The sequence below is a fragment of the Dryas octopetala genome, chromosome 4 (assembly GCF_963921425.1).
Source record: "Dryas octopetala chromosome 4, drDryOcto1.1, whole genome shotgun sequence".
In the NCBI taxonomy this organism is placed as follows: domain Eukaryota; kingdom Viridiplantae; phylum Streptophyta; class Magnoliopsida; order Rosales; family Rosaceae; genus Dryas; species Dryas octopetala.
The window spans coordinates 12,234,142-12,251,801 of record NC_141369.1 but is presented as its reverse complement, the minus strand read 5'-3'; the positions used below and the strand labels follow the sequence as shown (position 1 = coordinate 12,251,801).

Here is a 17,660-nt window from a genome sequence, read left to right as displayed (position 1 = left end):
AATTAGGCCTCAGAGTGCATCTCTAATTAGCTCAAATATATATCATTGCCAGATCTTAGCATAAGAAGATCATTCCGGCCGGTGCAATATTGGAGCAAACTACACATTGCACATACCATTTTGTGACATTAACAAGTTGTTTTTAAGTTCATTGGAGCAGCTTAAGTACACCAAAAGGCCCAAAACCCCATAGCTATACTCAGGTAATTCTATCATCTTCGCCTTTTGTTTCTACTAAGTAGCTAGCGTGCATTAGCGAGGTTGAAAAATACGCCCAGGGAAGATGGCGGTCAACGTGAGGGTGAAGGAGTCAACGGTGGTGAAGCCGGCGGAGGAGACGCCTCGGCGGGTGCTGTGGATCTCAAACTTGGATGTGGTGAGTGGTGACTCTGAGCACTCACACGCCCAGTGTCTACTTCTACAGGAGGCCCAACGGTGCTCACGCACACAATTTCTTTGAACCGCACACGCTCAAGCACGCGCTCAGCAAGACCCTTATGCCCTTCTATCCCTTGGCTGGCCACCTCAAGTGCAATGACGGCGACGGCGGTCGTATCGAAATCGAGTGCAATGGGGAGGGCGTGCTCTTTGTTGTGGCGGAGAGCAGCTCCGTTGTCGATGATTTTGGCGATTTTGCCCCCACTCCCCAGCTCCAGAAGCTCATCCCCACCGTTGATTATTCTGCTGGGATATCCTCCTTTTTCCTCTTCGTGGTACAGGTATCTATATGGTTTTCACGTTTCTATTATTTACAGATATCTGATAGAAAGTGGGGATAGGAGATGCATGGGGAGACAAGTTTAAATTAGGTGTTTACCATTTTTGGAGGGTATTTAGAACTTATTAGGGTCACTTGGATGGTTTAGATTTCCATCTTAATTAGAACTTAGAATTCATTATGGTCACTAAATCCACTTGTTTATTAAATTACTTTTTAAGGTTAAGCTTACAGAGAAGGGTTCTGGGTTTTACTCTACGCAGGTTACATACTTCGAATGTGGTGGAGTGGCACTTGGTATTGGCGTAGCACATCGCGTAGCAGATGGATTTTCTGCTCTCCACTTTGTAAATACATGGTCTAATACGGCTCGTGGTCTTGGCCTAACAATTCCACCATTCCTCGACAGGACATTACTTCGTGCCCGAGACCCACCTCAGCCTGCATTCCACCACATTGAATACCAACCTCCTTCACCCATGAAAACGCTTCTGCAAAGCATAAAAGCTGGTGGTGCGGATGAGAGCATAGCATTCTCCATTTTCAGATTGACTGGGGAGCAGTTCAACATCTTGAAAGCCAAGTCTAAGGAAGATGGGAACACAATCAACTATAGCTCGTATGAGGTATTGGCAGGTCATATTTGGAGATGTGCATGCAAGGCACGTGAACTTTCGGATGATCAAGAGACCAAACTATATATTGTCACTAATGGAAGGTCCAGATTGCAACCCCCACTCCCACCTGGTTACTTTGGCAATGTGATTTTCACTGCCACACCGATTGCTGAAGCAGGAGATCTCCAATCAAAACCAGCATGGTATGCTGCAAACTGTATTCACAATGTTTTGGTGCGTATGGACAATGATTATCTTAGATCAGCTCTTGACTATCTTGAGCTTCAGCCTCATCTGTTAGCCCTTGGTCGCGGGGCTCAAACTTATAGGTGCCCTAATCTTGGGATAACCAGTTGGGTTGGACTGCCTATCCATGATGCTGATTTTGGGTGGGGTCGACCCATTTTCATGGGACCTGCTGGAATTCTATATGAAGGGAAGGCTTACATTACACCAAGTGCAACCAATGATGGGTGTTTATCGGTGGCCATGCCATTTCTCTGCAATCTCAACATATGAAATCATTTTCCAAGTTGTTTTATGACATATAAGGAAAGAAGGTGCCAGAGAAATTTAGTTCAGTTCAAATCACTGAATTGCATGGTCGTGTTTCTTCTCTCGTACATGGTTTGTTCATGGGACTGATGATTAATTTACAGATTTAAGGTTGTTCATGTTCACTTTGGGCTTATGTATTCTAGACGATTGGAAAGCAGCTGTGAATGTTTGATCTGTGTATTGGCTTCTTTTTGTTGCCTAATCGAGTATTATTAGCTTTGTTGTGTTGACCTCATTATTGCATTGGTCTAGTGGACTCCTTGCCCACAATGTCTGTATTCTATTGTGATTTTTAATAAAATTTCGTTTCTCGTTAAGAAACAAAAGAAAGAGAGAGAGAGAGAGAGAGAGAGAGAGAGAGAGAGAGAGAGAGAGAGAGAGAGAGAGTGCCCACAGTGTCTGTATTCCATTGTGATTTTTAATAAAATTTCGTTTCTCGTTAAGAAACAAAACAGAGAGAGAGAAAGAGGAGTTGCTTTACAAAAAGTTTAATATTGTTAAATCACAAGGTTGCATAAACAATGATAAAATTATGTGCCATGTGCGTCTGGGAGTGACCCAGCAACACAACAAAGCAGTGGGTGGACAGAGCAGAGCTGTGTGTAAGTATTTTGCTCAACAAAGAAGTCAATTTTTAGTCTAATTAATGTCAGCATTTCACTCCATACTATAGTGATTAATAGTGATCGTGCCGGGAGTGGAAAGTTTATTGGGCCAATCCTTGCAGTGGGCCAATAAAAGAAAGAAATCGTCAAAACAGAACAAGCCGGTAAAGAGAATGGGCCGAAAAGCAGAGTAGGAGCCGAAAAAGACAAGCAGGCCAAGCCTAGCGTGTGGATCAGATCAAAGAAACGAGTCTCATTAGGACAAGCAATCGAAGGGTCCAGAAGGCGAAGAGTCATAATTCTCCAAAATCTTTTCCCATTGCGACTTCTCAAAAGATCAGGAATCTTGGCATTCAAGGCACCTATTAGGATTTTACCACTATAAATAGAGGTCTTGTATCACCACAAAGGACACGAAACATCCCCAGAGAAATCCCAGAAATTTGAAAGCATCAGGTCTCCAAATCTTCATAGGTTGTTATTATGTTCATTTAAATTTTTAGTTTTTAGGTAAAGTCCCTGGGAAAATCTTATGGTTTTTCTCAAAAACTTATGATCAAATTCTTTATGTACCTCAGTTTTTATTAAAATTAATGCAAGTATGGTAGTTTAATCCGCATATTGTTAACTTAGATTCAATATTCTTGCTTTTATTTCCTTGCATAAATAGATTTATTGCGCTCTTATTGTTTTCCTAGATTAAAATAGTTTAGATTATGCATTTTACCATTCATACTCGCATTATTATTAGTAATACCGAAGATTGTTTAAGTTTTTATTTCATCTTTACTGTTAACTGTTATATGCTTGATCTTGATTTCACACTCATCACTCGCACATACACGTTTTCACATCGCATCACCATCATATCTAATACGGCCCATCTATTCTAAGTCCTTGCAACCATGGCATTAGAATCTTCGCAACCGAGGGGTGTTCCTTTTTCGGTTCACGGTCGCTTGACCGGAAGTCAGATTCGCACAACATCACCAATTGTACACTTGGCCTCTCGGCCGTGTACTGACACGCCCGAACGCAAATTAGAAGGATGTTGTTTCCTTGGCCTACAGCCTAACGAACACGTGGCCAGAGAGAAATTGAAACAAATTAATAGACTGTGTTCAATTTAACGAAAAGTACGACAAAAAGTTCTCGAGCTAGGTCTGACAATGCAAAGTTGAAAAAAATTATATATTAAGGTAGCAAATTGACTCAATTTTTAATTTAAGTGGTAAAGTAAAGACGAGCCTAAATTCCAAGTGAAGACATTTAAAAATTTAAACAATTAGGTACTTTTACAGCCCAAAAATGTCATTTTGTGTAAGAGTTCTCGAAATGAATTATATATGCAAATGGCTCATAATTAATTGGACGCTACTTTTGGTAGTTTTGCATTTTAGTTTGAGTAGTTCTAGATTCTATTAGGCTTTTTCGCGCGTATACCACACAAACTTTGCACTATGTAGTAGATCAAATATCACCCATAAAAAAAGTTGGGTCCGTTAACATATAGGTATTAGCACCTAAATTTATTAACCAAAACCACCCAAAGCCTCTTTCTTTCTTTGCGGGCCAACTACCACAATTCTATTATTCTTTTGCGGACACCACATCCACTGGATCCCCGCGCTACAGTAAAGCTCATCTGCCAGCGCATTGTTTTGACAAAAATAGGGATAACAAAAATTAAAAATACTTGCCGTGTCCTCACCAGCTGCAACATGCCAAAACACCAATAAACTGAAACTGCAAGTCAGCAACTCCAATAAACTGCAGTTTCAACTTTAATAAATTGCAATTTCTGCAGTTTCAGAAACTGCAGAAAGTTCACTTGTAATTCCAGAAACTGCAGTTTCAGTTCACTTGCAGTTTCAGAAACTGCAGAAAATTCACTTGTAATTCCAGAAACTGCAATTTCAGTTCACTGTAAACTGCATAAACTACAGTTTTTTATGCAGTTTCAGTTCACTTGCAGTTTCAGAAACTGCAAAAAACTGCAGTTCTAGAAACTGCAGAAAAATGCAAAAAACTGCAGATAACTGCAGTTTCAGAAACTGAACTAAACAAAAAAAATCAAGAACCTAAACATAATCGGGGAAAGGGCTCGTGCAGATCGGTAAGTCTGAGCTCTCGAAGGGTAAAATTGTCGAAGCACAGATAAGTTAAAAATAACTAAAAACTGTCATAAGGGTAAAATTGTAAAACTGCATCACTTAACACACGCCAGCTGGTAAGCAGCCCACTCAGCTGCAGTCAACTAAAGCACATGCAGTCAAACTAACCTAATTGTTAATAAAACTAACCTAATTATTATATATTAATAATAGTGGTATTACAAGTTAAAAACCATAGCAAATATGTAGTTATGAGTAATTATTTCAAAAAAGTTTTGGCTAGTAACCACCTATACTTTTCAAATGAAGCTAATGTGGCACCTGTATCAATTTTTCTGTTAAATCATTAAATTTTTTACCTAAATTTCTCATTTTGTTCTTGGATATAATTTTAAAACCAAATCTTTTAGAAAATAAAGAAAATATTTCTAAATAGTTTTGGTAATAAAAATACATATTTACACTAAAGTCAGATAAAAAATAAAACTAAAAAATTAGAAAAAAAAATTGATCAACCAAATCCCCACCTAATTCCCACTCATGTACATTTAATTTTTTTAATGAATAATAATAAAACTAAAAAATAATACCAAATGCAACATAAAATAATTATAAAAAAAAAAACAAACAAACAAACGCAAATTCATCCTCACGCACCTCACCACCCTTTCCTCCCTTCCAGCCACCAACTCCGCAGTCGGTCGAACCACCGGCAACCCCTCATCTCTCTCTCTCTCTCTCTCTCTCTCTCTCTCTCTCTCCCTATTCTTTCCATTTTCTCTCTTCCCCTCTCCTCTCTTTTTCTTGATCTCTCAATCTAGTAGCGGCCCCGCCAAAATCGAGTGGGCCTCTGAGGACGACGAGGTTCAATCTGGACGAATAGGCTCATCATGCTTCTCTAGCTCCGATCCAATCTGGGGCTAATTTGGCGAAGGGTATGAAGGTGATGTCCAGGAACATTTCTGGATTTCTTCAATGAATCCAGCACCACAATTAAAATGAAGAGAGAGAGGGGAAGAGAGTGGGAGGGAAGAAGAGAGCGTGAGTTGTAGAGAGAGAAAGAGAGGAAGGAGGGAGAAGATGGGCCACCGGTGGAGAATGGACGCCAGTGGTGCCATCTGTGGTTGTGGCTGTGAAGGTGGGGTTTCACTTTTCATTCTTGATTTTTATTTTTAAATTATTTAGTTTATAAAAAAATATTTGTATGAAAATAGTTATTGTGAAATAATTTTAATTTTAACTGTCTTATATATGAATTTACGAAAAATATCCTTAGACTTAAAATAAATTTTAACGGAATGTTTTGTAGGTGCTAACCTGTCTACATTAGAACCGTTTGTAAAGTATGAGTGGTTGTTGGTAAAAAAAAATTTATGAGTGGTATTTAAGTGCAACTGACGATGTCTGTTTGGCCTACCTAATCTTTGTAGGGGTGGGTTTGGTACGGTTATCGAACCGGGAATCTCAAATCGGTGTACTAACCGGATCCCTCCAGTTGCACCTTTTGGTTACTGAGTCCGATACCAGTATGTCGGTAAATCGGCACTCGGTCGAATAAGAATACTCGGTCAGCACAGTTCGGACTGGGCCCTGACCGACGACGGTGAGGGAGATGCAACACAGGCGAGCGGCGACAACCACCGAAAAAGGTACATAGAGAGAGGGAGAGGAGTGAGAGATCGTAGAGAGGGAGAGGAGAGAGAGCGATCACAAAGAGGGATGAGAGAGAGTGATCACATAGAGGGAGAAGAGAGTGAAAGAGAGAGAATGAATGAGAGAGATAGAGAGAGGTGGCTGAGTAAGAGTTTGTGATCGCAGAGAGGAAAAAGAGGGAGTGATCGCAAAGTGGGAGAAGAGAGAGTGATCACAGAGAGAAAGAGAGAGAATGAGTAAGAGAGATAGAGAGAGGCGGCTGAGTTTGTGTTTTAGTGAATTCGGTTGTTTTAAGTTAAACTTTTAACTTTTAAGCTTTGTATTGTATATGTTTTAGGGTTTGGTTGTTTTAATTTTAACTTTTAAGTTCTAACTAATAAATAATAGAGTTAAATGCACCATTGGTCCACTTACTCTCACATTTTTTTCAAATTGGTCCACGGTTTTTTTTTTTTGTACCAAGTTGGGGCATTTTCTTTTTGACATTTACTTACTTGGTCTATTCTGTCAATTCTGTTAAAATGAAGGACAAAATTGTCTTTTCATATTCAATAAATTTTTAATTATATTTCAAATTTTAAAAAATATTAGAACAAAAAAATTAAAATAAAAACCCAATAATTAAATTTAAAAACCAAAAAAACCATCTCCTTCTTCCCTTTCCTCCTTCACCCGTGCACCCCCACCCCAGCAAACCACCACCACCATCTCCTTCCTTCCTTTCCCCCACCCCAACCCAAACCACTAAGGGGTGACCTCCGACAACTTTCCCAGCCACCGACTTCCCCCACCTTCAGTCGCCGGCTACATTCCCAAAATCCCATCTCCTTCTTCCAAACCACCGCCACCATCTCCTTCCTCCCTCCATTTCCCCCACCCCAGTCGCCGCCAACTTCGTCCACTCTAGTCGCCGACGACTTTGCCCACCCCAATTGCTACTATCTTCTTCCTCTTTTTCCCCCACCTACTGCAGCTGACTTCGCCCACTCAAGTCGCCACCGACTTCCCCACCTGCAAATTCGAATGGGTTGGTGGGTTTGATTGTGAAGAACCGGAGAAAGAAAGAGGGAGGGAGGAGAGGCAGTGAGAAAGAAAGGGAAAGAAAGGCAAAGAGAGAATCGATATGAAGTGAGAGAAATAGAGGGAGAAGGGTTGCCGATGATGAGAAGGGATGCCGGCGTGTTGAAGGTGGGAGAAGGGGGTGGGAGGGGGGAAGGGTGTTGCATTTGTCCTCACAAAAATCCCAATTTTTTTTTTTCACTTTTATTTTAATTTATTTTTTAAATACCAATCCTCACAAAATTCCCACGTGTGAGTCACATGGCCAGAATTAACAGAAGTTGGCACAAAATAGACGGAATGGACCAAGTTGGACCGCAAAATAAAATTAATGGACCAATGTGATACAAAAATTAATTAGTGGACTAATTTGAGAAAAATGATATAGTTCGTGGACCATTTGTGCATTTTTCTCTAAATAATAATATATATATAAACTAATTGTACAACCCTAGTCTTTAATGGCTTATCATTTTAAAAAAAACTAATTGTATATAATACAAAAAATATTTATCATTCCTCTTAATCATTATATTTTATATTGTTCAAAAAAAAAATGTAGGTATAGTTTGGGGTTTGGAGTTTGGAGTTTTGGAGTTTTTACTTTTTAAGTTTTTAATATATTACATATGTTTTAAAACATACTTTATAATTTATATAATACATTTCTATACCCTAAATTTAAAATACCTTTCTATATAATTTGTATAATACATTTCTGTACATATCTACAATTTATATAAAACATTTCTACAGACTATAGTTATTAGTTATATACCAACTATGAATTATTGAATTATTGAATTATTATCAATACTAAAAATTTTTATAGACTATAGTTATTACTTATTAATTATAGACTAAAAATTTATATAGATTATAGTTATTAGTTATAGACTATATCATATTATACCATACTTAACATTTCTATAGACTATAGTTATTAGTTATATACTAATTATGAATTATTGAAATATTATCAATTATAGTCCTGGGGTATATGGTATATCGGTATAAGATATAAGCCTTATAAGGTATAGGATTTAAAAATTTTAAAATACACAATAGGGTTTAAGGTTTAGAATTTAAGGTATTGGATATATGAATAGGATATAGGGTTTAGAATTTAGTTTATAGTTATATGATATAAATTGTTTAGGATATGGTATAATATTATCCTATTAGGGTTTATGGTATTTTTAATTAATTTTTATATAGAATGTATTATATAAATTATTAATTATAGGGTTTAGGGTTTATAAATTTATATATTTTTTATATAAATTATAGAAATGTATATAAATGTATTACAGAAAGATATTTTAGGGTATAAAAATGTAATATTTAAATTAAATGTTATATATACTCGATCCGGTTCGGTAAACTAACGGTTCTAGAATCTGAGAACCGAAACCGGGGTCGAACATACTGATTCGGTTGACAAATCGATATTTCAGTTCGATTCGTCTCCGGTACGGTTATTTCCGGCATTAGTTGGGCCAATTTTAGGTACGATCTCAGTTTTTCGGTCAAACCGACCCAGCCCTAAATCTTTGTATAGGCGTGTGGTGCAAAGTCTTGGTGATATATATGTACAAAAAGTCGTTCTATTAAGAAATTTGAGCTTAATTTTTTAGTAAGGTGTGACACCAAAGGACTTGAGTCTTCGCATACTCTAATGGAGCATCTCTCATAATGAGAAGGGTCTCATCTGTTGAGGGATCCACCTCATTGTGAGAGATGCTCTATTAGGGCATGCCCATGGAAGACTCACTCCGCTAGAGGCCCAAAACCAAACTGAATTAACTAACTATATTTTTAAGCCTTGCAAGCCCAGTATTCAAACAGAAAGTCCATACACTCCACAGGGGGTTCATAGCCTCATAGGGCTCAGAGTATCCCAAGTCCAAAGACTTGAGTAATAAAAATTGAAAAAGTAAACCTCACGTTTAAAGCAAATACCAAATTAAATCATGCATACTTACATCAGCAATATAGCTGATTTTGATGCCACTGGTACTCATTCACACTCACTACTACAAAAGTACTTATTCCTAGCGGAACTAAATCGCCAGGAATAACAATTTGCTGGCGGACAAATAGCCAAATCCGCCAGGATTATATAACAGTGGCGGATAGGGTTTCCGCCAGGATTAAAACCGCAGGCAAAACACTTTTCCTGGTGGACAGATGTCTAAATCCGCCAGGAATATCATTTAACGCTGACAAGGCATTCAACTTTTCCTGGCGGATATATCCGCCGGCATTACTTAATTCGTGGCGGATATATCCGCCGGCATTACTTAATTCGTGGCGGATATATCCGCCGGGATTAATTAAGTTGTGGCGGATATATCCGCCGGCATTGATTAAGTCGTGGCGGATATATCCGCCGGCATTAATTAAGTCGTGGCGGATATATCCGCCGGCATTGATAATAAAATATATTAGAAAAATTATATCCTGGCGGATACAACCGCCAGGATTACTGAATATAAAAAAAAAAAAAATTATATTTGAAATAATTAATATAAAATAAATTAATTAATATAAAACATTTCAAATAATAATTATATACTAATAAAGATAAAATCTTTCAACTAACAATACATGTCAAATAATATTGTTTCATCAATAGAGATATGATAAAGTAGGCAAACAAAAATAATCTACTCAAGTCCAGCAGCAGAACCCGAACCAAAAGCTGAATGTGACCCTGATCCTCCCTGTAGACCAAACTGTCTCATAAATTCATCATCACCTAAATTGCCGGAAAGCAATCCGGAAAATCCAACACCCGTAGAATGATGTGACCCACCAGGAGATGGCTGAGAAGGTACCTTTGGCCGATACATAGGCATCTGCAAAGGTGACTGAGGCATAAATGGCATCTGGTACATAGGATGCATCGAGAAAATTCCATAGGGAGAATGTGGAGGCTGACTCTGGCTAGAAGGCTGTTGTGGATGCGAGCTCTGCGGGTGTGTCTGTGGCTGCATCATCACTTGCTGTTGATGCTTAATTACAAAAAAATTAAGCACGGGACCTAGTCCAGCACAAAAAAATTTCACTAATAAAAAAATATTACATAAGAGTTCTTAATTACAAAACAACACCAAAAAAAAAAAAATAATAATAATAATTTAAGCATCCATATCATCATCAAGCTCATTGTCAGCAATTGAATTAACCAATTCAGTGGGCAAAGGTAATGCTTCATCAAAAGGTGTCTCTTCCACGCCAACCCTTGTTTGCATATCTTCATTGTCAAGTACCCGATCATCCAGATTTGGTATGGCATAATCATCAATTGTGTCTTTATCCTCTAATACATCAAAAAAATCTCTCGGATGCGTTCGGACCACTACATGCCAATCTGTTTCAATCAAATCTGCAACATAAAATACTTGCATTGCTTGTGAAGCTAGTATGAAAGGGTCATCCCTAAATCCCAATCGATTGAAGTTCACCAAGGTAAAACCATATTGATCTGTCTTCATACCCCTAGGACTTCCACTATCAACCCAATCACACTTAAACAACATCACACAATGACCCATATCTTCTGCCTCGGTAGGACCACAATATCTAACCAGAAACATATCTGTGACAACACCATAGCAATTAACTTGCCCAACACCACCCGGAATATTTGCAGGTACAAATACACCACAATTTTGATTCTTATGCTTATCATCCACCGATTTTATTCGAAATCTAAAACCATTAATAACATGGCTTTTGTATTTCGTCACAAGTGTGCGAGGAGGATTAGCAAGCCAATGCAAGTCGTCGGATATTAACGGATCATTAGCATAAAACCTTGCATTAATCTGTGAAAAAGATGATGTAGAAACATTAGGTAAAAACTAATATTAGCGACATGATGCAGAAACTTAGTAATTGAATTCTTACATGATTCTTGAACCATTCAGGAAATTCCTTCTTGCTTATCTCCATGATTTGTCGCCTAGTGAACCTTTCCCTTCGATGTTTATCTCTCAAAAAGTCCTCATGTTGCCTTCTAAAAGGGATCACTTCATCACAATTATCAAGAATGTATCTGTGGCATCGATTCCTATCATTTAGATCAAACTCCACATTTTCACCTGAACCTAAATATTGGCCTGTGGAGTCAAAAATTGATAACCCCCCACATATTCCACGTCCAATACCATTTGCATTTCGACCTTTACGATTACGACGAGTATCAACATCTCTAAGGTACATGGAACAGAAAGATAAACCCTCATCAACCAAATACCCTTCAGCAATAGAACCTTCAGGACGACTCTTATTTCGCACATACCGCTTCAATGTTTGCAAATACCTTAAATATTCAACATGAAAAAAAAATATTAAAAAATCAAAACTAAAATTAATGCAAATTAAGCATAAGGAAATGGCCATTACCGTTCAATTGGATACATCCATCTATATTGAACTGGTCCTGCAATAGCAGCTTCATTTGCCAAGTGAATTGGGAGATGCACCATGACATCAAAAAATGAAGGAGGGAAAATCTTCTCCATCTGACATAAGGTCAATGCAATTCTAGAGTTTAGTTGATTGAATGCTGCCTCAGTTTCCTTCTTGCTACACAACTGTCTAAAGATAGCACTCAACTCTAGTAAAACCATAGTGACAGATTTGGGTAACACACCACGTATCGCAAGCGGGAGTAATTGTTGCATTAGAACATGACAATTGTGACTTTTCAACCCATTTATTTTCCTCTCATTCACATTCACACATCGAGACAAATTTGCTGAATACCCATCAGGAACCCGAATAGTAGACAACACTTTGCAAAATGAGGTTTTTTCTTCTTTGCTCAATGTGAATATTGCCGGGGGCAAAAATGTTTTATCTCCTTCTCTACGAGGGTGTTGACTATGTCTTATATTCAAAACTTCAAGATCTGCACGTGCAGCCAATCCATCCTTTGTCCTCTTCGCAATATCCAACAATGTTCCAACCACATTATCACATACATTCTTTTCAATATGCATGACATCGAGATTGTGTCTGATCAAAAGATGCCTCCAATAGGGTAGTTCAAAAAATATGCTTTTCTTTCTCCACTGACCGTTATTACTTCTAGAAATTGAAGGCCTTCGTCTTCTTTGTCCAACAGGAGCATTTTGGTCATGCTTTCCAAAAGTAAACCTCAAACTAGATAGTTGTTCAAGACATTGTAACCCATTCAACTGTCTTGGTGCCTGACGATCTTCTCGATGACCATTAAATGCTGCTTGTTCCCTTCGAAACCTATGCCCAATTGGTAAAAATCTTCGATGCCCCAAATAACAAATCTTACGACTCACAGGCAAATGTTCAGATACATTATCATCCATGCAATGCGGACATGCTTTATATCCCTTCGTACTCTATCCAGACAACATTCCATAAGCTGGAAAATCACTAATGGTCCATAACACAGCAGCCTTCATCGTAAAGGTTTGGTTTGAAAATACATCATACGTGGTAGTGCCAACCTCCCACAACTCATTCAACTCATCAATTAATGGTCGCAAATACACATCAATGTCATTTCCAGGACTTCTCGGTCCTGGAATCAACAAGGACAATAATAAATTTGGTTGCTTCATACACATCCATGGAGGCAAATTGTAAACAGAAAGCACCACAGGCCATGTGCTATGGGCATTGCTCATATGGCCAAAAGGATTGAATCCATCACTTGCCAGCCCTAAACGCACATTTCGAATTTCTGACGCAAAGTCAGGGTACAAATTATCTAAATGCTTCAATGCTGGAGAATCTGACGGATGTCTCATAAACCCATCCTTGGGACATTCAGTTGCATGCCACCTCATATGTTCAGCAATATGCTTCGACATATAAAACCTCTTCAATCTCGATTTTAAAGGGAAGTACCACATAACCTTAGCTGAGACTTTCTTTCTAGAAGTATCATCTCCTTTGTTATCTTTATATCTTGATTTGCCACAAACCGAACATGCAGTCAATTTTGAGGTGTCTTTCCAATATATCATGCAATCATTGGGACATGCATCAATCTTCTCATATGTGAGACCCAACCCATTTATAAGTTTCTTTGCCTTATAACACGAGTCAGGCAAACAATCTCCATCAGGCAACATTCTTTTAACCAACTCTAGTAATGTAGTGAATAAACTGTCCGGCAAACTCCCTAAACACTTGATCTGGTACAATCTTACAACGGCCTCCAATTTCTTAAACTCTTGACAACCAGGATACAACTCTTGATCTGCCTCTTCAAGCAACTTGAAAAAACTTTCGGCCTCTGCTGGACGCCCATCCACGATAGTAGGTTGTGTCGATAACCCAACCTCTTCTTCCGTTACTGGTTGAACAAATATGTCATTAAGAAAATCATGCATACCATCCATCTCTCCTCCTACGTCATCTTCTATCTCCCTTAAATTTGGCTCTCCAATATTAGGCTCCCCATGATGCCGCCACCAAGCTTTTTTGTAATCTTTATCCATATCATGCCAAACAAGATGATCCACAATAGTTTGTCTTCCAAAAATATATCTATTGCAACATTTTTTACACGGACATTTGAATTTATTTGGCCCAACACCATTCGCAGCTGCTTGATCCAAAAACAAATTAATTCCATCTACGTATGCCTCTAACTGTCGCGGAATCGTCAACCAAGTCCTATCCATGCTTTACCTCTTAGATGAAAACTCTAGACCCTGACGCCTACAATCTTTCAATCCCTATCATGTAGGCGTACCTATTCATACCTATTAGATTAAATTCAAAAAATATTCAATAATAATTTATGATTATTTATATATGTCAAACAAATAAATTAAATTCACAAAATATTCACAAATAAGTTGTATGTTTGTTAATCTACTTAACCCTTTTTTTTTTATTTGAACTGTAACAAATAAATTATATCTACAAATAAGTTGTTCTATACTTATTTATCTAATTAACCCAAATTTTACAAATTTTCAGTCAATTTTATTTTTAATTTGAAATAGAACAAATGAATAAATTAAGTTCACTAATATGTTATATTTTTATTTATCTATTTAACCAAAAATTTGAATTTTTTTATTTCTCCTATTATTTTTATTTTTAACATTGATACATGAACACTAACATAATACTAACATTTTTTATATATAATATCCTAATAATTGTATGTTAGCTAAATAATTAATATTATACTCCCTACCCTAATAATATATTGACACTAACATACAATGCAAAAAATGAACACAAATCTAACATATACATATATATATCAATTAAATCAAGCATATATAATTTTTAACATATCTAACATATATTAACATATTTCAACACATCAACATATAAAAAAAAAAACATCCAAGCTAGTCATAGAAAAACCTTGTTGCAAAATCCAAATCAACACTTAAATCTTGCTGCACCAAAATCACCACTTATCTGGCCTGCAAAAAAAAAAACACAAAAAATCACATATATAACAATAATGAAAATGGATATACAAAACCCTAAATTAAATATAACCACTTATCAAATTCGGCATATCAAATTAAATATACAAAAAATCACATATATCACCACTTATCAAATTCGGCATACCCCCAAACAATTCAAGAATGAAGTGGATCTTGGCCTCTGAGACAAGAAATTTGAGAAGATTTGGATAAACCTAACAAATTATAAAACAAAATAAAAAACAAACTTAATTAACAAAATCTGAAAATAAAATCAGAAATAAGAGAGAAAGAGAGAGAGAGAGATTACCGGAGCTTGGCGGGGAGCGTGGACGTGGAGCTGCAGCTGAGCGCGGTGGTGGCAGATGAAGGAAGAAGAAAGATGGAGGAGATGGAGGAGACGAAGGAATCGGCGCGAGCTAGGAAGAAGAGAAGGGAAAGAGAAGAAGAGGAGGAAGATGCGGCGCGAGGAAGAAGAGAAAAGAAAAGAGAAGAAGAAAGAGGGATTAGGTTAAGCACTCAATCTTGGCGGTTTGGACCGCCAGGATTAATCAATCCTGGCGGACCAATCCGCCAGGAGCAAGTCAAAAAAAATAATCCCGCGCCTCACTCATTCCTGGCGGTTTAGACCGCCAAGATTAATCAATCCTGGCGGTCCAATCCGCCAGGAATGAGTGAGGCGCGGGAGTATTTTTTTTGACTAGCTTCTGGCGGATTGGTCCGCCAGTATTGATCAATACTGGCGGAATAAACCGCCAGAATTGATTAATCCTGGCGGATAATATCGTCCGCCAGGAATGCTTAAGCATTTGTGGCGGACACCTCTAATCCGCCAGCATTGTCCGCCAAGAATACACCTTTTTGTAGTAGTGACTATTGGAACTGAATGGCAATGGCATATATAAACTTGAAGATAATCTCATTGTTTTTCATTGGACTGATCTGTATTAGTTTCGTATATTAATATTTTATAAAGGAGAAAGATCCGTGATATTCTATTTTTGACACAAATTTTTAATGAGGTTCACTCCATATAGGATTTCAACGATTCAAACAGTTTGTTCTTTAAGTCTCTATTAAAGAATCATTTTTGTAAAAAATTAGGTAAATAGAAAATCATTTACCTACAAAGATTAATTGGTCAATAAAATAAAAATGAACAATACTTGGGTCACCTCTTGGGGGTACCTCAAGGTAGGGCTCACCAAATAGCCCAAGGCCCGAAGCCCACCCGAAGCCCGCCCGGCCCATTGGGCCCGAAGCCCGATTTGGCCCGACATTTGGGCCGGCCCGGCCCGGCCCGAAAATTTCTTGGGTTGGGCTTGGGCCATCCCCTTGAAGCCCACGGCCCGCCCAAAGCCCGGCCCGCTTAGGCCCGCCCAAAGCCCGGCCCGAAGCCCAAAGCCCGTTTAATATCTTCAATAAAAAAAAAATATAGGATTTTGGCTATGTTATGAATTGAACTTGAGACCTCATAGAACAAATTTCAACTCTTAACCAACTGAGCTGACTAGTTTATTTGTCTAATTTGTGAATCATAACATATTTAATAGGTTTTTCGTTTGTTTACTCTAATAAATTATTAATATGCTTATTAAGTTATTATATAATTCTATAATATTAGTAAATAGTAATAGTGTAAATTGTAAACTATACTATGTAATACCATAAATAATAAACTTTGAAAATTATATACAACATTACAAATTTACAACTATAATAAAACATAAATGTATATGTATATATACAACTTTTATAATACAACTATAATTAAAGTTATTAAACCATGATTGTTCATTAATTTAATAATTTGAACTGTTCATTTTATATGTTGATAGTCAAAGATTATCCTTACAAAAAATCGGCCAAATCAGAATTCATTTACCCATTCGATTATCATTAAAAAAACCATGATCATTCATTAATTCGACCATCGTTACGTCACTTTTACATATAAATACACTTGAAGAGTTGAAGAGTATAATTCTAATAACTTTCTCGTTGAAACCTTATTGTTTTCATAATTGTGAAGACCACAACGTGATTTCAACAATCTGAGCCGTTCATTTTCTATATTCATAGTCAAAGATCATCCTTACAAAAAATCAGCAAAATCAGAACTCATCTACCCATTCGATTATCATTAGAAAAATCACGATCGTTCATAAGTTGGACCACCATTATCTAATTTCTACATTTCCAATTGAACTAATTTTTTGCAGGGATGATCTTTGAGTGAAAAACTAAAAAATGAACGGTTCGGATCATTGAAAACTTGGAAACACGATCGAGATGTGAGCTTCTACATATAAATACACTTGAAGAGTTGAAGAATATAATTCTAATAACTTTCCGGTTGAAACATTGTCGTTTCCATAATTGTGAAGACCACAACGTGATTTTAACAATCTTAGCCGTTCATTTTTTATGTTAATAGTCAAAGATCATCCTTACAAAAAATTGGCTATATCGGAATTCATCTACCTATTCGATTATCATTAGAAAAACCACAATCGTTTATTAATTCGACCACCGTTATGTCACTTTTACATCTTCGATTAAGCTAATTTTTTGCAAGAATTCTCTTTGAGTGGGGAACTAAAACTTGAACGATTCGGATCGTTGAAAACACGATCGATATGTGAACTTCTACATATAAATACACTTGAAGAGTATAATTCTAATAACTTTCCCGTTGAAACCTTGTTGTTTCCATAATTATGAAGACCACAACGTGATTTCAACAATTTGACCCGTTCATTTTCTATGTTCATAGTCAAAGATCATCCGTACAAAAAATTGGCTAAATCGACATTCATCTACCCATTCGATCATCATTAGAAAAACCACGATCGTTCATTAATTCGACCACCATTATGTCA

General features: G+C 37.2%; 1 protein-coding gene and 1 pseudogene across 1 annotated transcript; one reads left to right on the top strand and one right to left on the bottom strand.

The window, feature by feature from the left end:
* The first annotated feature begins 283 nt into the window (after positions 1–283).
* LOC147286904 (shikimate O-hydroxycinnamoyltransferase-like) lies at positions 284–1,886 on the top strand (annotated as a pseudogene).
* Positions 1,887–10,467: 8,581 nt separating this feature from the next.
* On the bottom strand, positions 10,468–11,979 carry LOC147286903 (uncharacterized). Its single transcript, XM_086240850.1, has 3 exons — positions 11,738–11,979; positions 11,240–11,654; positions 10,468–11,157 (listed from the first exon to the last, which is right to left on the bottom strand). The coding sequence occupies exons 1-3, from the start codon at positions 11,962–11,964 to the stop codon at positions 10,468–10,470; spliced, it is 1,332 nt and encodes a 443-aa protein (XP_086096976.1). The 5' UTR covers positions 11,965–11,979.
* Positions 11,980–17,660: the final 5,681 nt, after the last annotated feature.